The sequence below is a fragment of the Myotis daubentonii genome, chromosome 16, assembly GCF_963259705.1.
Source record: "Myotis daubentonii chromosome 16, mMyoDau2.1, whole genome shotgun sequence".
In the NCBI taxonomy this organism is placed as follows: Eukaryota; Metazoa; Chordata; class Mammalia; order Chiroptera; family Vespertilionidae; genus Myotis; species Myotis daubentonii.
Genome location: NC_081855.1, coordinates 28,104,616 through 28,125,847, shown reverse-complemented (window position 1 = coordinate 28,125,847; position 21,232 = coordinate 28,104,616). Strand labels below are relative to the sequence as shown.

The following is a 21,232-nucleotide window of genomic DNA, read 5'->3' as shown; positions in this document are numbered from 1 at the left end:
TTATTTCCATTTTACAGACGAGCAAAATGAGGCTTGGGAACTGAGAACCAGGGTTCCAGGAGCCAGGACTGGGCCCCAACTCCATTCCATAGATGAAGAAATGGAGGTTCACGCCTCAAGGCTAAATAGCCAGGCAGGTGTCAAGCAAGACAGTGAACTTGGGTTTATCTAACTCAAGTCCAGAGCTCTTTCCCTGAATAAAGGCTCAGGCCTGGCTGCACACTGGAGGCATCTGGGAGCTTTTAAGTAATTCTGGTGCCGAGTAGACATTTTTCCAAAGAAGACGTGCCAATGGCCGACAGGTACATGGAAAGAGATGCCTAGCATCACTAGTCAATAGAGAAATGCAAATCAAAACCACAGTGCTTATCTCACAGTATCCAAGACACAACGAGGATTGGCAAGGATGTGGAGAAGCTGAAAGTCTTGCGAATGTTGGTGGGACTGCAAAATGGTGAAACCACTATGGAAAACTGAGTGGAGGGTCCTCAAACCATCAAAAATAGAACCACCGAATGACCCAGCAATCCCACTTCTGGGCATTTATCCAAAAGATTTGACATCAGGATCTCGAAGAGATACTAGCACTCCTGTGTTCATTGCAGCACTATTCATAATAGGCAAGATGTGGAAACAATCTAATGTCCACGGACCGATGACTGCATTAAGAAGTTGTATATGTTGTATTCACAACGGAATACTCGTCAGCCTAAAAAAGGAAATTCTGCAATACACGACAACATGGATGACCCTTGAGGATACTGTGCTCAGTGAAATAAGCCAGTGACAGAAAGACAAATACTGCATGATTTCGCTTATATGAGGGATCTAAAATAGTCACTCTCAGAGACTCAGTGGAATGGTGGTTGCCAGGGGCTGGGGAGGGGGGTTGGAAAGTTACTAATCCATGGGCAGAAAGTTTTAGGTGAGCAAGATGAATCAGCCATGAGATCTGTTGTACAACACTGTACCCTATAGCCCGTGGTACTGTATTAGACACTTAGAAATTTCTTGAGGCTAGAGCTCATGTTAAGTGTTTGTACCACAATAAAATTTTTAAAGAAAAAAGAAATTGTGTCCCAGCCAATTGGGCTCAGTGGATAGAGTATCAGCCTGCAGACTGAAGGGTCCCGGGTTCAGTTCTGGTCAAGGGCACATGCCTGGGTTTTGGGCTCGATAGACAGAAAGCAGCTGATCAATGATTCTCATCATTGATGTTTCTCTCTCTCCCTCTCCCTTCTCTGAAATAAAAATATATTAAAAAAAATAAAAGGAAGCATCATACAAAATAAAAAAAATTGTGACTGTGGCTGCACCAATTCTCAGTTCTAACCTGGTCAGTCAGGCAGAGAGGAGGCACCTGGTGCAACTGAACCCGCCGTTTATGGCTGTGCTGAGCTCTTAGTAGTAACTGTGTGGTGTATTGAGCACTCTGAGTACTAAGTACTAAGAACTAAGTACTTTAAGTACTAAGCATCTCTACAGATGTTCCAGGAGTTGTTATTCCTACTCGAGAATTGAGGAAACTGAGAGGTTGAGTCACTTTTCTGGGTCACCCAACTGGTAGCCACCAGCGCCTGTGTTCCTGCCCAGCTCAGCCTCCCTGCTGTGCCACACAGCTCCCAGCAGGGCCTCTGTGGGCACAGGCATGGTGGCCGCATGCCCTTCCACGTCACTTCTGTGTCCCCCAAGCTTTAGGGTCCACAGTGTCATCTTTGTTCCAAGCTTGTCCACACTGAAGAGTCATCATCCAGATGGAGAAGGGGGGTGGTGTGTGGCTCAGCATTCTAGAACTTTCAGCCAATTAGAGGGGTTCGGCGGTGGGAGAGGCTGCCTGGGGAGACAGTGGGCACCTGCTGACATTGCTGGGTAATCAATCACTGGAAGGGTCTGTTAGGAGGAGAAGGGTCATCCTTCAAAGCAGTGTGTGTGGCCCGGCCAGCATAGCTCAGTGGTTGAGCATCGGCCTATGAACCAGGAGGTCACAGTTCGATTCCCAGTCAGGGCACATGTCCGGGTTGTAGGCTCAATCCCCAGTAGGGGGAGTGCAGGAGGCAGTCAATCAATGATTCTCTCTCATTGACATTTTTATCTATCTCGCCCTACCTCTTTGAAATCAATAAAAATATATTAACCACCCCCCCCACAAAGTAGTGTGTGTGTAGAGATGGGCAAGGGAAGTTGCACTTAAATATCCTCATATGTCCCCAAGGCTCTTCAATTGAGGGGCTTAGGGGGACTGGTTGAATGTCAGTGGGAGAGAGATGGTTCTAGAAGATGAGCTCACAGAACTGGGGAGTTCCAGAAGGCCCCATGTGAGTTTAGAGACCGCCTGGGTGCCTGGGGACCCGGCACTGTCACGGGCGTGGTCCTCACCTGAAGTGGCGTCTTGGCACCATCACTGCTGCGTCAGCCTTGGTGGGAACCACACCTGCTCAGTGAGCCCCCTGCCCCTCTTCCTGCAGCTGTTAATGAGGTCCCTGGGCTGGGCTGGCCAGGGAGGGGCATGGAGTGAGAAGGGGGGTGGTCAGAGATCGAGGCATCCTGGGCTGGGTGGTGGTGAGTTGAGAGAGAAAGAGAGGGAGAGAGACCGACACACACTGGCAGGTCTCTGGTCTCTGAGTCAGCAGACCTGCCTCCTTGTGCCTCTACTAGTAGACCTGCTGTGAAATGCTCCCGATAAAATGACTTGTAAGTCACTTTGCTGCAAAAATTCAAAAACAGTCTCTGAAGAGCAGTCACTTTGGTTTCTTTGTCTATAAAATGGGGATCATAACCCTGTCCTGCGTGGATTGTTGAGAGGATTAGATGAGATTAAGTTGGAAGGCATCCGGAAAAGGCTGGGCACCGTGTCTGCCAGGTGTGAACTCAGGTTAATCGTCTTCCCTTTCTTTCCTGCACTTTGATGGGAAGCACTCATACTTTTGTGGGCACCACTTCAGGATATTTCCATTTAAGAAGCATCCATTGAACAGCCACTCCATAGCAGCAGCTCTGCTTGACCCCTAGGATGTAAGATGAATAAGACAGTCGCTGTTCTTTGCAAGTTTACCTGGTGGTGGGAAAGGCTAACACATGCTCCAGTCTAGCGGGTCAGAGGAGGGCAGAAGCACAGGGTGCTTTGGAGTGTTGGGGAGCAGTGGCCTACCGGGAAGTCTGGCTGGAGAAGTCATCTCTGATGGGACCCTTGATGTCTTAGTAAGAGTTAATCATGTAAAGGAAAGGGGAGGCTTTCTGTGCTAGACGGCAGGACCATCTTGGGTTGAATACAGTGTTACTGGAACTTCAAGCGTGAGGGAGGAGGGGTCCTTGGCTGGCTCCTGAGGGGCCCTGTAGATCCTGCTTAGGAGCAGTGATGAAGGGAGGCTGTCACAGGCTTTATGTTTCAGAAGACAATTACAGTGGAAGGCTGGGAGGGACAGTAGCATCAACAGCACCTCAGGATTGATCGGTTGGGATGGGTGAAGGATGGAGTGATGAGGGAGTGAAGAACAACATCTACATTTCTAGTTTGGAAAAACATCCTGGGTTTACAACCAAGAATGTTTTCAACCACGATAGGGAAGAGCGGCTGTTGGTGGGGACATGCGTTCTGTCGTAGGCGAGCTTGGCTTGAGATGACTGGGATGTGCAGGCGGAGAGGTCCAGGTCTGTTGTCCTGGGAAGATGTAATAAGTCATCAGCCTCCAGCAGAGGCGACAGCAGGGCTGCCCAGGGTCGCCTGAAGTGGAGGAGAGAGGCCTGAGAAGGCAGCCTCCAGGGTGGAGGGCTTTGGAAGGTGATGGTTTGGAAGGGGCGGCGGGCATGCCGGAGCGTTTCAGCACGGCCTTGGGACCTGTGTGTGCGGGAGAAAGAACTGTTTCCACTTAGAGGCTGCAGGTGACCTTGCTTCAGTTCAGGCCAGGGAGGGAGTCTCTGTGCCAAAAGAGACTGTCCTTGGCAGCCGGGCTCAGGGACTGATTTACACCCATGACACTGCCCGGCCCGGACCCTCTGGGAACATCCTCTCATGGCCATACCCCAGTGGGACTTTGGGTTCATAGAAACTTTGGTCTCCATCCAAACGTTGCTCCTTCCTAGTTATAAAATCTCAGGCCTCAGGATTCAGTACTGCCTGGCCTATCATATGGGGCTCAAAATAGGGTTGTTTTCTCCCCCAAGTCCCTGCCTCTTCTCCTAGCTTCTGGGACAGGGTGGTGTCAAGCAGGATTGGAAGGGAGTGGCGCGGGCCTCAGGAAACCCTCTCCGGGATCTTGGGAGAGTGGCTGATGCCTCATCAGGGCTGCAAGGCAGCTGGTTGGCAGTATGGAGCCTTCTCCCATTTCCAGGTCCACTCAGGCCCCGTTTCTCTCCTTCTTCTAAGGGTTAGACTCCTGTAAGAGGACGGCCAGGGCTGTGGAGCTGCCCGCTATCTCAAAGCCCAGCTCTGAGCCGGCGTGGTGGGGGCTCCACCTCTGCGCCCTGCATGGAAGCCAGGGGCCGGGCTCCCAGAAGGCAGCTGTGCCCACCTGGGATCCTGTTGCTGGCCGTTGCTTCTCTGCTAAGCTGCCTGCTCACCTGCGGCCAAGCCAAGGTCTACAGTCGCTGCGAGCTGTTCCGAGTGCTCCAGGAATTCGGCCTGGAGGGATACCGTGGCCACAGCCTGGCTGACTGTGAGCACCCCTCTTCCTGGCTGGTCCTGTGCCCCTCCATCCATTTCTTCTCTCTCCTCTCCCTCCTCCTCCTACCCCTCCTCACTCAAGGAGTATGTCCTCAGGAGCTTTTTGAGCCTCAGTTCTCATTTGTAAAACAAGAAGTATGTGAGATCACAGCATGGAGTTCAATATTTAGCAGGCAGGAAACAGGCAGTCAAATCATAATGGCCCCTTCATGGTCCCCACTGCTAAAGTCAACAGAATAGCTTATATCTTAATCTTAATCTTGGCATGAAGATAAGACATTCCTACTGAGGTTTAGGGCAAACTGAATATACCAGCAATGCCACGCGTTGCAAGCTGGTGGTGGTTTGGGAAGCTGTGGAGTACAGCCACACCTGGACTCATGTTCCTCTAGGTCAGTGGTTCAACCTTCTGGCCCTTTAAATACAGTTCCTCAGGTTGTGACCCAACCATAAAATTATTTTCGTTGCTACTTCATAACTGTAATGTTGCTACTGTTATGAATTGTAATGTAAATATCTGATATGCAGGATGGTCTTAGGCGACCCCTGTAAAAGGGTCGTTCAACCGCCAAAGGGGTCGCGAACCACAGGTTGAGAACCGCTGCTCTAGGTGTAGCCCCTCTACAGGTTTCACCTGCATCCTTCTAATCTTGCCTCTAAGGATTTTGTTCTTATTCCTTCATCCCACAAACATTTCTTGTACTTGACTATGTGTAGCACAATGAGACAATGAGAAGATTGCTGGCCTAGGGGCAGGAGGTCTGAGGTCCAGTCTTGACTTGCTCTTTGGTGGCTGTATGTAACCTTGAGTAAGTCACTTGGCCTTCTGAGGCTCAGTGGATTCCTCTGTTAAGTGGGAGGGAGGGCCTCTGCTCTGATCACCTCAAAGCAGGAGTTGAGGCTCCAAGGAGCTAACATTGAGATCTGCACTGTGAGCACTCTGGTCTGATGTGGCCTTGACCAGGGGACCCTTTGGCCTGTGTCTCTACTCTGTACAGGGCTTTGTCTTGCTTATTACACCAGTGGCTTTGACTCAGCTGCCGTGGACCATGAAGCTGATGGAAGCACCAACAACGGCATCTTCCAGATCAACAGTCGGAAGTGGTGCAAGACTCTCAAGGAATACAGCACCAAGGGGTGCAACATGTACTGCACCGGTAGGGGGCCTGCGCCTGGGCTGGCGGGGGCCGGGCCTCTGCACCAGCCTTTGCTTCTCTCTGGTTTTGTTTGCTCCTCTTGCCTTTATCTCTGAGTGGGGATCCCCTTACATGGTGTTGGTCCTACCAAGGAGAGCATGATGGGGCAAGTGATGGGGGTGGGTCCTCCATGGATCTGACTTGGGCTCCCTGATGGGAGATTGTCCTGAGAACTATCAGAATGAAACAGGGATTGCTTCTGATCAGAGACAAAAGTGATACCTGTGCTTCCAGAGGGGTCAGGCGACAGGGCTGAGCTTAGGATGGAAGTGTGTGTGTGTGTGTGTGAGAGAGAGAGACATTCTCTATGTATGTCCAGCTCTGCTCCTGCTCCCTCATCCTGTTTCTCTGCCTCCCACCCCAGAGTTACTGGATCCTGACCTCAAGAATGCTGTTATCTGTGCCATGAAGATAAGCCAACAGCCCCAGGGGCTGGGCAGCTGGTAAGTAACTTGGGCTGGAGCCCCCAAGGGCATGTGGCCAGGACTGGTGGACAGCAGCAGGGAACTGGCCTTTTCTGAGTGCCCGCTTCGTCCCAGGCACCATTCCCCAGCTCCGCACTCTGACCCGCCCCCTTTTGGTGGTAGGGATTACCACCACTTACGTACTCACAGACAGCACCTGCGTGTCAGGGAGGATAAGCAGTTCACTGGAGGCCATGGAGCACAGCCTGGCTCTTTCCAGACTTGCCTATGTTGAGATGCCTGCCTCCAGGTCCACTAGATCTGGGTCTAGTAAATATTTTTGAACCATGGCATCTTTGTCTAGACTAACTTTCATATAAAGACCCATGATGTGCAACAGATGAAACGATAGATTCCTGCCCGAGCAGGGTGGGCTCTCTGGGGCCTCAGCCTGTCAGCCCTCGCCTTTCCCACTCCTTTCCCACATGATGGGAAGCCCTCCTCACAGGCACGGGGGTGGGATGGGCATCGATGGGGCGTAAGGCTAGATCTTTGGTTCACAGAAGGTCCTCGGACGCAGTGGCCCAACAGCTTCCCAGCCTCTTCTGACGGGAGCTTCACTTAGCCTGCAGCGGTTCTCAACCTTCTGGCCCTTTAAATACAGTTCCTCATGTTGTGACCCAACCATGAAATTATTTTCGTTGCTACTTCATAACTGTCATGTTGCTACTGTTATGAATTGTAATGTAAATATCTGATATGCAGGATGGTCTTAGGCGACCCCTGTGAAAGGATCGTTCGACTGCCAAAGGGGTCGCGATCCACAGGTTGAGAACCGCTGTTCTAGGGGGTTCTTTGACAGTTAACACAGTTCGCTTTCCTCTCTTTTCCTTGCTAGCCCCTGTCCCCACCTGATTTCTGGTTTAGAGCCTACGCTCCTTCCTGTTCTTCTCTGAACAGGGACTGAGGCTGTCTCTGACTGGGTCTCTCCTCTCCCCCACTCTCCATCCCCAGGGAGGCCTGGAAGCATCACTGCCTGGGCAAGGACCTCAGCGACTGGGTGGACGGCTGCACCTTCTAGGACCCTCTCTGGACGGACCGGGCCATGCACAGCAGGCGGGGGGGTGTGGTGGGGGTCCTGCCCAGGAAGGAGCACAAGGCAATTGATAAAGAATAGTTTAACACATGTGTGTTTCTCAGCTGTCACTGTGATTTCAGGTGGCCTGTTGGAGCCAGAGCATCTCGGAGTTTCTTCACCTGTCCACTGGGGCTGGGCCTAAGCGAGGCCCCAAAAAGCCAACCGCGGAAGGCTGGCCCGCAGTCCTGGGAGGCCTGGGGGCTCAGTGTCTCCCAGACCACACCTAGCAGAGTTTCCTAGACCCTTTCCCTGAATCTAGGTTTGCCAGATTTCTCAAAACAAGCAAGCAAGCAAACAAACAAAAATAATGATAACAAAAACAGGAAGCCCGATGCCCTGGCCGGTCTTGCTCAGTGGTTGCCCAGGAGCAGGTGGAGATGGAAGAGTATCCAGGGCAGAGGGTCCTGGCCAAAGCCAGGCAGCCCTCACTGGTGCATGAGGGTGGCTGGTCTCTGGGCCCACCTGGAAGTCCAGGTGCTGGTGATGGGCTCAGGTTGGTTAGAGAAACCAGGCTGCGTCCTGGAGTCTCCCTGCTTCCACGTCACTCTCTCACCCCACATTCCACTGGTCACTATGTTCTATTTTACTTTAAAAATATATCTGGAGCCTGACCTTCCTTCCCATCCCAGATACCCCTGCGTTACATCAAGCCCCGTCACCTTTCCCTAGGACCACCGCAGCGGCCTTGCAGGGGCTCCCTCGCCATCGACCTGCCCCTCAGTGTGAGCTCTCCGCCTCTTACTGCCTTGCATCCTGGCCCAGCGGCTTTTCTCACTTTCAGGTTAAAGGCCGAGTTCCCTGGCTTGGCACCCCAGTTCTTTCCTGACCCAGGGTCATGCAGAGTCATTTCGCAACTGCTGAGAACATTTGCTCTAGCTGGTTCCTGCTTTTGGTTCCCTGAGGGTAACATGCTGCTTCCTACCTTTCCCCACCACCTACCATTCCCCCCTCACTGCACTTCAGCGAATAAACGTGCCCTTCCCGTTCGCCATCCTCAGAGCTGTGAGTGGCTATTCCTTTTTCTTCAAGCAGGTCTTGTCTCAATTGTGCCTCCTCACAGTGACTTCTCACAGTGACTTTTCCGACCAACCCTAAGTTCTCCTCTGCCTCCAAGCCTTTGCTTAGGAATCTCTTCTGCAAGCCTGCCTGCCAGGCAGCTTCCACCGTCTCTCAAGGCTGCAGCCCAAACCTGCTCCGCCTTAGCCCGGCAGACAGTTGCTCTCCTGTGGGTGTGTGGGGCCTTGTGCACCTCCACCCTCACAGTCTTATGCGCATGTCATTGCCCTCCTCTGCCTGACTAGACTCTGAGCTCCCCTGAGATTCCGTCTTCTGGATCTATGAAGCCCCAGTGCCTAGCACAGTGCCTGCCACACAGTGGGCACATGGAAATTGCTCATGGAGTGAGGGAGTCTGGCCAGAGACCCCCGTCCCCACCACCCCAGCACTGGGGAGTCTTCTTCCAGTGGCTTCCTGACACTCCTCCCTCTAAAGTGGGTTGAGTTGGGTATTCTTTTCTCTCTTTTTTAAAAATATATTTTATTGATTTTTTACAGAGAGGGAGAGAGATAGTTAGAAACATTGATGAGAGAGAAACATCGATCAGCTGCCTCCTGCACACCTCCTACTGGGGATGTGCCCGCAACCCAGGTACATGCCCTTGACCGGAATCGAACCTGGGACCTTTCAGTCCGCAGGCCGACGCTCTATCCACTGAGCCAAACCGGCTTCGGCCTTTTCTTTTTTTAAAAAAAATATTTTTTTAATTGATTTTAGAGAGGAAGGGAGGGGGGGAAGGAGACAGAAACTGTGCCGCACTCCGCACAGCCAGGGGTGAACCTGAGAGAGGGTGGTGAAGGATTAAAGAAGACAGACAAGAGAATAAAGCTGGAGCTAGATGGGACGCCGCAGCCTGCAAGTCGAGTCTTTATTTTATAGCCAGATCCCACGAGGCAAAGTAAAGGGCGTGGTCAAGATGTTCACCATGTTCTCGCGGTTTCCAATCTACTCAATTACATGCACCTGATCAAGCTTTGTTTACTTGCTTCACCTCCCGCAGCCCCTATCACTCAGCCACCTGGGACCACAGGTTCGGACCGTAAGGTCAAGCTTACACCCATAGCCTCTGGCTGTACAGTAATTGTGCTGGGAGGGCTTTGCCCTCTAAGCTGGGACTTGCACGTGGCTTTACCACGAGAGGACTGTGCCCTCTCATTAGTCCGAGGCTTGAACCTGTCCAAACGCTGTAGCCGCTCTCCATAAGAAACATTAATGATGAGAGAGAATCATTGATCGGCTGCCTCCTGCACACCCCACACTGGGGATCGAGCCCGCAACCAGGGCATGTGCCCTGACCAGGAATCGAGCCGTGACCTCCTGGTTCATAGGTCGACGATGAACCATTGAGCCACACTAGCCAGGCGAGCTAGGTATTCTTTGGTGCCCACCAATCACTTGTGTTGGGCTTCTTTACCTTGGATGTAATTCCTTTAGAAAGGAAGCCCTGATGTCTGGATTACACTAAAGACAAATGGCCCATATGGTGACAAGTTAGCCAATGAGCCACTTCCTTCAGAGACCTGGCGTGAAGACCAGCTTCAAGGAGGCTAGACGTCCAAATGCCCCACCCCAAGGCTTTGCCGCGCCAGCACGGCCAAGGGTGAGCCTGAGAGGGGGCGGTGAAGGATTTAGAAAAGACAGACAAGAGAAGAAAGCTGGGTCTCGGTGGGACGCCGCCCGCTCTGATGGAGAGAGACAGTGCCACAGCCTGTAAGCCGAGTCTTTATTTTATAGCCAGATTCCACGAGGCAAAGTAAGGATGTGGTTACAACATTCTCGTGGGTTTCGAATCTACTCAATTACATGCATCTGAACTCTATCAAGCCCACATCACTCAGACACGCGAGGTCACGTGTTTGGACCATAGGTTCAAGCTTACAACTATAGCCTCTGGCTATAATTGTGCTGGGAGGGCTTTGCCGTCCCAACTGGGACTTGCACGTGGCAATGAGAGGACAGTGCCCTCTCATTAGTCCGAGGCTTGAACCTGTCCAAACACTGTAGCCGCTCTCCACACAAGGCGTCACTCACAGCCATTGCCAGGAGGTAGTTTTTTCTTTCTTCTTTCTTTCTTTCCTTCCTTCCTTCCTTCCTTCCTTCCTTCCTTCCTTCCTTCCTTCCTTCCTTCCTTCCTTCCTCCCTCCCTCCCTCCCTCCCTCCCTCCCTCCCTCTCTTCCTCTCTCTCTCTCTTTCTTAAAAAAAGAGAGCCTCATTGCAGTTCTGCTCAGAAATGAATGAGATGTCAACAGTGGTGCCTGTCCGGGGGCCCAGCGGCAGCCAGCGGACATTATGCATGCATTTCCCGTGTGCAGGGCACGCGTGGTCTCATTCCTTAAGAACCAGGCCACAGGGATGTTTGCAAAGCGAGGCTGCAGTTGCTTTCCGTCTGCAGGTCTCCTCAGCCCTCCCAATCAGCACATGAATAAGGTAATTTTACAAAATCACAGCTCCAAGGTTCTCGGGTCCCACCCATTTTCTGCTCATTCATCTCTCCATCTGTGAGCTCTCAGTGCACAAGCAGCAGTAGGTGACAAAGGTTTAAAAAAATGATGGGAGGGAAATCTTGAAATTGATCAAATCCTGCCTGTCACTCCCCCCCACCCGCCCCTCCTGTGAATTGAAAAATGGCAGTCGTTAGGGCACATTATGGGAAACATCGGTGCTCCTCGTGGTACCATGGCGATCTTCGGGAGGAGAGGCTAATACTTTTGGGACCGGCGGCAAGGCCGGGCATCCGTGCGTCCCTCAGGGATCACACACAGGCTCTGGGCTCCATCACCCTCCTCAGGTGGAGTGCACGTTTTATGATTATCTGTGTGACCCTGTTCATTTTTGTTTTCTGGGAGAAAGTTCATAGCTTTCACCTTGTTTTTAATCCATACAAGTATCCAAGTGAGATCAATGTTTTACTGGAAGAAAGAAAATAAGATAGAAAGTATATACCTTAGCTCATTTGACCCCATATTAGCCCTGAAAACTAGGCACCCTCATCTCCATCGTATAGGTGGGAAATAGAGGCTAGAAGCAGGGAATGAAATAGCTGCTTAGGTACCTGACCCCATCGTCCACTTAGACTCAGAGACTGTGAGAGTGGACGCACCAAAGAGATTTGCTGTTTATTTTCCATCCCCTTTCCTTTGATTATTTTTTATTTTTGTTAATCCTCACCTGAGGATATTTTCCACTGATTTTCAGAGAGAGTGGAAGAAAGGGAGAGAGAAACATCTGATTTTTAGAGAAGGTGGGAGGGAGGGGGAGAGACACACAGAGAGAAACATCGATGTGAGAGAGCACATCGATCAGCTACCTACTGCATACACCCCGACCAGGGCTGGCATACAACTGCGGTACATGCCCTTGACCGGAATCAAACTCAAGACCCTTCAGTCCACAGGCCAATGTTCTATCCACTGAGCCAAACTGGCTAGGGTTTTCCTCTCCTTTTATAAAGGCGGGAACTTAGGCCTAGAAAAATGGAGTAAATTGTCCAGCGGTATGTGAGTAGTTTACAACAGAAATGGGTTAGAAATGCTGTTTTTCGAGGCTCTGTCAAAAGCCTTTACTAACCGATTGCTCCTACAAAGGCCAAGGGCACAGGTTTTACTGAATGTTAAATTGGATTTGTAAGCAGCTCTCCTCTCACCTGTCCTCAGGTGGGTGCTGCCCGCTGCCCTGGGTTACAGTCCCCTGAACTGCACGGCCCCAAACACGTTCAACCTACCAGCCTTAGGAGAACACAGATGATGCAGAACGTGCTTCCACGTGCCAGGATCCTCACATGAGCGGGGAGAAAGCCATTAGCTAAAGAAATCAACCTTTGCTTTGGGAAACATCTCAGACCCTGGGAGGTCAGAGGCAGGGACTCGCAGGACTTCAGCTCTGATGCACCCTCAGCGTGCTGAACCCGCCCTTCATCCGGGGCACCTGCCACTCTCTCCGGTGGCTTTGGACACTCCCCTCTGACCGCTATGCTTGGGTGCCCTGGACCTCTGCGCAGTCCCTGGGCTTCGTATTTTCCACGCCCTCCTCCCCCTCCCCCGCCGCCCCTGCCTCCCAGGCTTTGCATGTGCCGCTGACTCCCTCTCCTTCGACCACAAAACTCCGATTCATCTTTCCCAGCCGTCTGTTTCCCGGAGGACTCACACGATCATTCCTGGAGGGCAGGTGCCCGGTACAGACTGGGCACACAATCAAGAGGAGCGGAATGAATGGCGAGGCTGTGTCTTGTCTCCTCTTCCTGTGTCGCCCTCCTGCCTTCCCAGCGGTGCCAGTGCGTCTCAGGGCCTGCTGGCTCGGCGTGGGTCTGGCCTGGTGACAGTCCCCGTGGAAGCGCGTTCTTGGCTCTCGGGCCTGCCTGGCATCTCTGTAACGGGGAGCGTATTCACCGGCACTTTCTGGAGGCCCTTCCCCCTGCACTGAGTTCGGGTCTCACGATGGAATGGAAATCTCTGAGTCTGTGCAGGAAGAGCTCCCAGGCCTCTCCGTGGGCCCCTCAGGCTGAGCTGAGCTTTACCTGCGGGAAAGCCTGCCTCGGACCCCTGCTTCCCAGCTCACCAAGCACCTTTCTCCAGACCCTCTCGGGGCCCTTTCTCACGAAGGGGGTTCATGGTTAAGACTCTTAGAAAACAGGGATTAGAGTGTCGTTCCCAATACGCCAAGGTTGCAGGTTTGATCCCCGGTCAGGGCACATGCAAGAATCAATCAGTGAGTGCATAAATAAGTGGAACAACAAATCGATGTTTCTCTCTTGCTCTTTCCCTTCTTCTATCACCCCCTCTCTCGCAGCCCCTCTCTCTAAAATCAATCAATAAATCAAAAAAATAGCTTCAGCTGGAAAGGGGAACACAAATGACCTCTGGCCTCTCTTTGCCAAAACAACAAAGCAGGAGCGTGTAATCAGCGGCCGGTCTGGGATGGCTGCGCACAGAGTGCTTCGTCCTTTCTCTCTCCCTAACTGCAGACTCCACTGCTTCTGTTTCTGGGGTCAGGTGCCACCATTTTATTTATTGATTGATTGTTGATCTCACCCTTTAAGGCAGCGGTTCTCAACCTGTGGGTCAAGACCCTTTCACAGGGGTCGCCTAAGACCATCCTGCATATCAGATATTTACATTACGATTCATAACAGTAGCAACATTACAGTTATGTTATGGTTGGGTCACAGCATGAGGAACTGTATTTAAAGGGCCAGAAGGTTGAGAACCACTGCTTTAAGGTCACTGATAATCCAACGTTGACGTTCCAGCTTGTGATTGGTCCAGACTGCTGGCTGTTTGTCGTCCTTGGGGTCACTCTCAAAATGGGACACCTCCCCGTGTCTCCTCTGTGCACCGACCTCCCAGGCCTCCATGAAGGAAATGACTGCAAAAATGGTTATTTGTTTGAAGTGAGGATAATAAAAAAACACCCCGCCACTCCCAGGAGTTCAGGCAGACAACTAGGCCATTGGTTAACAACCAGTCAATAATAATCAGTAGTTGGCTATTGACTTGCTCTCTTGAATTTCCTGCCTCTTCCCCTTTAAGCAGGTTAAGCTTGTAGACCTGCTCCAAGGTGAGCAAAGCCAGAATCCCCCAGTCAGAAGGAGCACATAACGTATGGGCGGCCGGAAGCAATGCAAACCCGCTCGAATGTTCTTTGCTCCACCTCACATTGATCTGAGGTTGTTTGTGTGTGCATGTGCTTTTTAAAGGAAGCCAGAAATCCAACGAAGCAGGTGGAATTGCAACTTAATCTATAGATTTTAAAAAATTGATGAAACTGTTAAACTGGGACAAAGCCGAGCATCTGATAGCTTCCAAACTCAGTGAATAGGCATGTCCTTTGGCTTCTGGCTCTGATGGGAGCGCCTGAGGACACTCTCTGCTCTTCTGCCTCCGACCCTCTGGGCACCAGCACAATATCTTCCAGCCCGAAGCAGTGAGGAGTGACTTTGTCTCAGGAGAGGGATGCCCGTGCCCTGGCAGCATCTGGAGAAATGATTGCACAAGGATTCTGCCTGAACAGCAAGCTCTCTTTTGCCACCCAGGGCTGGAAAGAGCAGCCCCCCTGCAGCCAAAAGGCCCCTCCCCACCTCCTTTCCCATCTGGACCACCCCTGAGGACTTATGAGGAGCGAGGCCAAAGGCAAAGGTGACCCCTACAGGGACAAGCAGTCTGTGTGGTGGGTGAAGAGCTGAGGCGCAGAGAGGTCCTGGAGTGCTGGTGTGTGGGAGGGAGGCCACGCTGGGCCTGTGTGCAGCCCAAGTTCACTGACGGGGTCAGGAGGCAGGACGGAAGGCGGAGAGCAGAAAGTGTGAAGGCATTCTCTATGGTTTTTGTGTCTGGGCGCGTTCTCCGCCTTCCCTCTTCACACCCAGTCCAGGCGTGTCGTTCAGACGCTGGGCTATGACCCACCTGTGAGTGGGCTGTGAAGTCATTTACAAGGTCACGATCAGTCGTTGTTAAAGATTAGTAAGTGTTGCTGCACAAAACTTGACAGAACCTGTGGTCCTTGGCCTGGGAGGTCTGGCCCTTTCCTAGGTGCGTGGGGAGAGAGACCCGAGGGTGGGAGGAGGCAGACACCGTGGAGCCACTTCCACAAGACCAGCTTTAATATGACCGTGACGGGGAGCACGAATAAATAAACGCCAGAGAAAAATGGGAAAACCAAACCGAACTCGGAACAGCAAACCCAAAGATCAGAAAACAAAACGGACCTCTGACAGACAGTAAACCCCCCAAAGACAGAATCGGACTGTACAAGCCATGTCACAGGGAGGGCAGAACGCGTGGGAGCCACGGACACGGGCCCGAGTCACCAGGCCACAGGCCTCCGTCACAGGCGCTGGGGTTGGAGGGGCTCGGCCGGGGAGGGTCGGCTGGGGCGGGAAGGGGACTGTGGGCAGGTTAAGGACCTTCACGAACCACACAAGGACCAGACGTGGCTGACAGTTCTGCGGTTTCCCTCGATTGTGCAGCTGCGATTCCAGCTGTGGCCTCGCGGGGACTGGGGGCCGGAACCCGGTCCCACCGCGGGGAACCACGCAGCAGAGCGTCGCGTACACAGACAGACGTGGAGGTGGCGCCGTGAGAAGTCTGAGCATGCAGGTGCTGTCTACATCTGGCAGTGAGATGTGATGGCAGGTTGGTCCTTGGACTGTTCCAGAATGTGTCTCATGTCTCCTAAGAGGGACGCACGGCGGGGACCAAGGACGGGCCGCGTCCACGTGGCCGCAGCGAGGTTTTGGCAGAGAGTTTGCTATGTGTGCATCGGGGGCTCTTGCTGCTTTCCGTCATCAGGGGCCATCCCGCCTGCGCCTGCTGTCCCCTGTCCCGGGTCTTGGGCCTCAGGGTCTGCTTGGGGGTGCCGGGCGCTCCGAGGGCTGTCAGCAGGCGATCTCCTCCAAGGTCCCCAGGGCCGTCTGCAGGGGCACAGTCACAGTGTGGCTGATGGTTTCAGAGTGGTTTGGCATCGTCTCACAGGTGCTCTGGAGGGAGGGGAAGGTGGTGTTTATTTATTTATTTATATCAGTATTTTTATTGATTTCAGAGAGAGAGGGAGAAGGAGAGATAGAAACATCAATGATGAGAGAGAATCATTGATCGGCTGCCTCCTGCACGCCTCGCACTGGGGATCGAGCCCACAGCTGGGGCATGTGCCCTGACCGGGAATCGGACCATGACCTCCTGAGCCACACCAGCCGGGCAAAGGTGGTGTTTATACTCAAAACTTCATCAGGTGCCACTGGCAGCCTTGGGGACCACGCTCCTCACTTGTGGGCTCCCCGGGGCACTGCTGCTTCTGCCTTAATAACCCCATGCACTGGTTTGGCATCTGTGGCATGAAGGGGCCTCCCTGCCTTCAGAACCCTCGCCACTGCCCCCCTGGGTGCCCCCGGCGCAGGGAGAGGACTCTCTGGTGATGGGGTGTGGCCTTTCCTCCTAGAAGTCCCCTGATGTGCCACCTGAAGCTACATCTGAGTGACGTCTGGCTGTGGGCTGGATAGCCCATCCCACGCTTGGCCTCGGGGGCCTCCTCTGGGGCCTAGCTGGGGTGAGGAGGTGCAGCCTGGGGCTAGGCCTGGGGCGGGGGGTGCTGATTGATCGCTGAGGCCAAGCTGTAAGGGCGGAGGCCTCGAAGGCCAGAACCAGAGCTGGTCACAGCTGCCCAAAGGACCTTCAGGGTTAGACCGCACACAGGGAACAGTCATCCTGGGCAGGGCGTGGCCGAGAGACCGAGGATCTTCCAGGAGACCCCCAGGCTGTCCCGCGCTGCTCCGGGTGGGAGGCAGCGAGGGCTGGGAGCAGAGACCGGCCAGAAGGCCGTGCTAAGAATTTGGAGAGACTCGATGAGGACGATACTGCAGGAGGGGGAAGGATAGAGGGGGAACCTATGACTAAGACATTTCGGAGGCAGGAGGGAAGTGGGGGAACCTGAACTTGCTGAGCACTTACTATAAACTAGGCATGCTGCCCGGCCAGTGTGGCCCAGTGGTTGAACATCGACCTATAAACCAGGTCAAGGTTCGATTCCCAGTCAAGGCACATGCCTGGGTTGTGGCAGCTGGATCCCCAGTAGGGGGCGTGCAGGAGGCAGCGGATCAATGGTCCTCTCTCATCATTGATGTTTCTCTCTCTCCCTCCCCCTTCCTCTCTGAAATCAATAAAAGTATATTAAAAAAAACCCCCCACTAGGCATGCTGATTGTTTCATAGGCTGGTCTCCCTCATCTGAATGACACCCCTCCACCCGCCCCAACCCGCTTCCACCCCAGGTCCCTGCGAAGGGGCAGGTGCTCAGGGAGATAGGGACTTGTTCCCAGGCACACAGCTCAGAAGCAGGGACCTGGGACCCAGCCAGGACAGCTCCTTCCGGAGCCCGGGTCCCTTCCACTCCACGGCCCCTCCTGCTCTGGCCCCGTATCTGGTTTCACGTCGCCTGTACAGACCAGAGGAGCCAATCGACCTCCAGCCCACAAACCGCTCTCACCACGTTCTCGTCGGGGCTCCCTTCATCCTCTTCTTTGCCCAGCAGGTCTAATAGTTTCTCTTTGATCAGCTGCAAGAGAGGCCGGAAGGGAGTGGTCAGGCTGGGGGAAGGGGCAAAGGCAAGAGGCCTCCCTGCTCTGGGTTCCCCGGGGGGAGCCACCGTGGCAGCAGCTGCCTGGGCTGCAGGACCCCCGCTGGGCAGGAGCCTCCACCCCATCCCTGGGCTGCCAAGGGATTCTGGTGCAGGGGCCAGAGCTTGGAGGGGTCACAGGAGGGCCCTGTCGCAGTGCGGACCGCCTTCTCCTGCGGATGGACAGTGTGGAGAAGCGACACGTGCTGGTGTGCTGGCTCCCACAACTGCACAAAAAAATGTGTTAAGTGTGGTACAGTGTGTGTGTGTGAGTGGTGTGTGTGATGTATGTGTGTGTATGGTGCATGTGCGTTTGTGAGTAATGTGTAAGGGTGGTATAGTGTGTGTGTGTGAGTGGTGTGTGTGGTGTATGTGTGTATATGGTGCGTGTGCATTTGTGAGTAATGTGTAAGGGTGGTATAAGTGTGTGTGTGTGTGTGTGTGTGTGTGTGTATGCATATCCAGGCTAGCTGTGGGATGGGCTCAGAGCTGGCCTCAGGAGCAACTGTGCCCTCAGGAGCAGCCTGGGCCCCTTTCTGAGCCCGGGTCTGGGGGACAAGATTGCTAGTTACTTTCTAGGCCCGTTACCCCCACAGTTCATAAGTTCAGGGCACACTCGAGTCCGTAACATTTTATTCTTAGCAGCAGAGGGTAGTTATCAAATATGTTACCCAGTGTGATTCAATTTCCCTAACTTTGTACAGCTTCTCACAAAATCAAGAAACAAAGCGGAATAAAATCTGGCCATGGGGCGTGGTTTTGGCGTGTGGAACAAGGTTTCCCGGCTGAAAGGCAGGGCGGGACGCCGGGAACGCTGGACACTGGGCCCTCCCGCCCCACAGTGGCTCCCAGAGAGCAACCTTCGGCCACGGCCAGCCCTCTCTGGGGCAGACCCTGCTCGCAGGCGCTGTTTGCTGGGCCCAGACCCCGTGCTCCTGGGGCCTGCGAGGGCCTGGGCGTGCCCGAGGAGTCCTGGAGCCCTGCAGCCAGCTGGGTCTGGGGAGATGGGCGGGAAGGCTGACGAGCACCAGGAGCTCTGAATCCTGAAGCCGCTGCCCACTGTTTGGGAAGCTCTCAGACGCTTTGTCCCTGCTGCCCCCGAGGGAGACATCTCCCCAGACCATCAGCAGCCAGAGGCAGTGGGTGTGGCCTTGCTCTTCTCAGGACCGAGGAGGCTGCTGGGAAATGCCCCTTACCACAGTCTCCCTGACCATGACGGTACCACTCAGGTGACCGAGCCACCCAGAGGGCAGGTGTGTGTGTGTGTGTGTGTGTGTGTGTGTGCGCATTTGTGAGTAATGTGTTAAGTGTCGTATAAGTGTGTGTGTGTGTGAGAGTGGTGTGTGTGGTGTATGTGTGTGTATGGTGCGTGTGCATTTGTGAGTAATGTGTAAGGGTGGTGTGTGTGTGTGGTGTGTATATCCAGGCTAGCTGTGGGAGGGGCTCAGAGCTGGCCTCAGCCCAGTCTCATCTCCTCCCTGCTCCTCCCTCCCTGCTCGTGTAGACAGCCCAGGCGTTTCCTCCACAGGACTGTGGCTTCCCCTCCCTTACCTTCATCCCTCCCCGATACCTAGGGCTGGTGACAGACAATAGCCATGGACAAGAGGAGGGTGCAGGCTCTGGTGGAGATGAGGTGCTTCGGTTCTGGGCATGGGGGCAGGATGAGGGCACCCGCATTTGGTCATTTCCCCAAGAGGGATCCCAAATCTTACCTCATAAATGTAATCGAAGAGCTCTAGTATTGTGAGGATACTAGCACCAATGAACAACCCCATCTGGCCACCAATGTCACCTGGAGAGAGACAGAAAAGACCAAAGGTTTGGTTTCACTCACAGCACTTCCAGGAAGGGCGAACAGACTCAGAACTCAGAACCCGGACCTTCTGAGTGCCCCCCACCCCTCCAGGGGAGCCCAGGCTTGTCACTGGAAGGCAGGCCTTGGACAAGTCCCTCCCTCGATGCACAGCTCTGAGAGCTGATAGGTGCAGCACCTAGTGAGGATGCGAACTAACCCGAATGCTTATTGGAGGTTCCAGAATAGACCTCATAGGCTGACAGGCTTGCCAATTACATTAGAAACCGCACTGATTGGACCTTGCTTTGGCTCTGGGCTGAGAACAGAGACGAGACACATGTGGTTCTTGCCCTGGGCAAGGGCACAGCCTGAGACACAAGTGTCAGGTGCCCTGAGTGGGGGTTGTGGGAGCAGTGTGGCAAGAGGGCTCCGCGCCTATGCCTTTAATCATGACATGACCTTCAGGGTCACCTTAGGGCACCCCTCCCTCTTGAGATGAGGCCCTTGGACGCATCTTCTATCTCCCTTACCCAAAGGTAAATGTTTGATCGGGTCTCTCTCTAGAGCAGAGGTTCTTACCCTGGGGCGGATGGGCCCCTTGACCAAAGCTATTCTGGACTGGCCTTTAGACACCCCCCCCCGCCCCCGCATCAACCTCCTGGGAGTCTTGTAGTCAGTGCAGACGCATGGACCTACCCCAGGCTACATGTCAGATCTGGGGTCGGGGTCTGGAGGTCAGGATTTGTCCGTTCCCCAGGGAGTCCTCTGGCCCACCAGAGTTTGATGGTTGGTGATCCTCCGAAATGAATGGAAACACTCAGTGCGGGCACCCGGCTTTTGTGGGAGAGTTTATACATGAGTGGCTATGAGCCCATTCTCCAAGGGTTGTGATCTCCCAGAAGCCCACAGTGCTTTGTCCATTGCTCTCTGGGGCTCTGGGCCGGAGTGGCCACCAGCTCGCTGTGTGGCTTTGATAAGCCCTGACCCTCTCAGGAGCGGTGCCTTCAAGTGGTGGAGGCTGTTGGGAGGGGGCTTGGAGGAGATGAGCTGTGAAGTGCTTCCCAGCTGTAATCTCTAAGTCTGGGCTGGGAGAGTGCTGGGAATGGGGGTGCTGTTGGGGTGGGCACACAGTCCTCCTGGACCCTCCAGGATGACCTCTTGGTCTGAGAACTTTCTGATGGGTACATCTGCCCCCTCCTCCCCTGATCACAGCTGGGAGGAGCCCAAAAGCCACATCCTGAACGAGCCGAGGTCGTGGGGAGGGGGTTCCTCCTGGTGGGACTTGGTGCTGAGCTCAAAAGGCTCCCTGCAGGCCTTTCCCCCCTCATGCTCACTCTCATGCCCTCAGGGGAGGTGTATCGGGGAGTGTGCACGTCAGGTGTGAGTGTGTGTTTGTATGTGTGTGAAGTGTGACTGAGTGTGGGGTATGTGCCAGGGTCCCGTGTGTGTGCAGTATGTGTATAGAAATAGGCAGTACATCTGGCTGTTGGTGGCTTTATGTAGGTGGCGATCTAGGTCTACGGTAGGTAGACAGAGAGTGTCTAAGTGTGTGAGTGGCTTTGTGGAGGTGGACTGTGTGTCTGAGTGTGAGCATGAGTGAGCATGTGCAGGTGTGAGTGTGTTTGTGTGCATGGGCAGTTGTAGGTAAGAGTGTGAGTGCAGGCATGCAGTGCGTGTGCACAAGGGTCTGTGCAGGTGAACGCCTGTGTGTGCGGCTTCCCATGGAGCGTGTGTGGCCACGGGGTGCATTGTGCACTGAGGTGAGGGCGTGGGCCGTTTGGTAGTGAGACAGGGGCCAGACAGCCTGTGGCTGACGGTTCACAGTGGCACACGCTCCCATCACGAGGCTGCAGATGGCCCCATGCTTTTCTCAGCGGCTATTCTG

At 53.7% G+C, this 21,232-nt stretch overlaps 2 protein-coding genes across 2 annotated transcripts in view; one reads left to right on the top strand and one right to left on the bottom strand.

Moving 5' to 3' along the window:
* Positions 1-4,138: 4,138 nt before the first annotated feature.
* SPACA3 (sperm acrosome associated 3) lies at positions 4,139-7,385 on the top strand. The gene is made up of 4 exons (XM_059668252.1): positions 4,139-4,652; positions 5,659-5,817; positions 6,221-6,299; positions 7,275-7,385. The coding sequence occupies exons 1-4, from the start codon at positions 4,466-4,468 to the stop codon at positions 7,339-7,341; spliced, it is 492 nt and encodes a 163-aa protein (XP_059524235.1). The 5' UTR covers positions 4,139-4,465; the 3' UTR covers positions 7,342-7,385.
* A 7,649-nt stretch (positions 7,386-15,034) lies between these two features.
* Positions 15,035-21,232, bottom strand: part of ASIC2 (acid sensing ion channel subunit 2) — a 210,517-nt gene continuing 204,319 nt past the window's right edge. The window contains exons 8-10 of the mRNA XM_059669510.1: positions 19,265-19,344; positions 17,424-17,492; positions 15,035-15,922 (exon numbers count right to left, since the gene is read on the bottom strand). Of these exons, the coding sequence (XP_059525493.1) occupies positions 15,821-15,922; positions 17,424-17,492; positions 19,265-19,344 (251 nt within the window). The 3' untranslated portion in view covers positions 15,035-15,820. The remainder of the gene's footprint in view (positions 15,923-17,423; positions 17,493-19,264; positions 19,345-21,232) is intronic.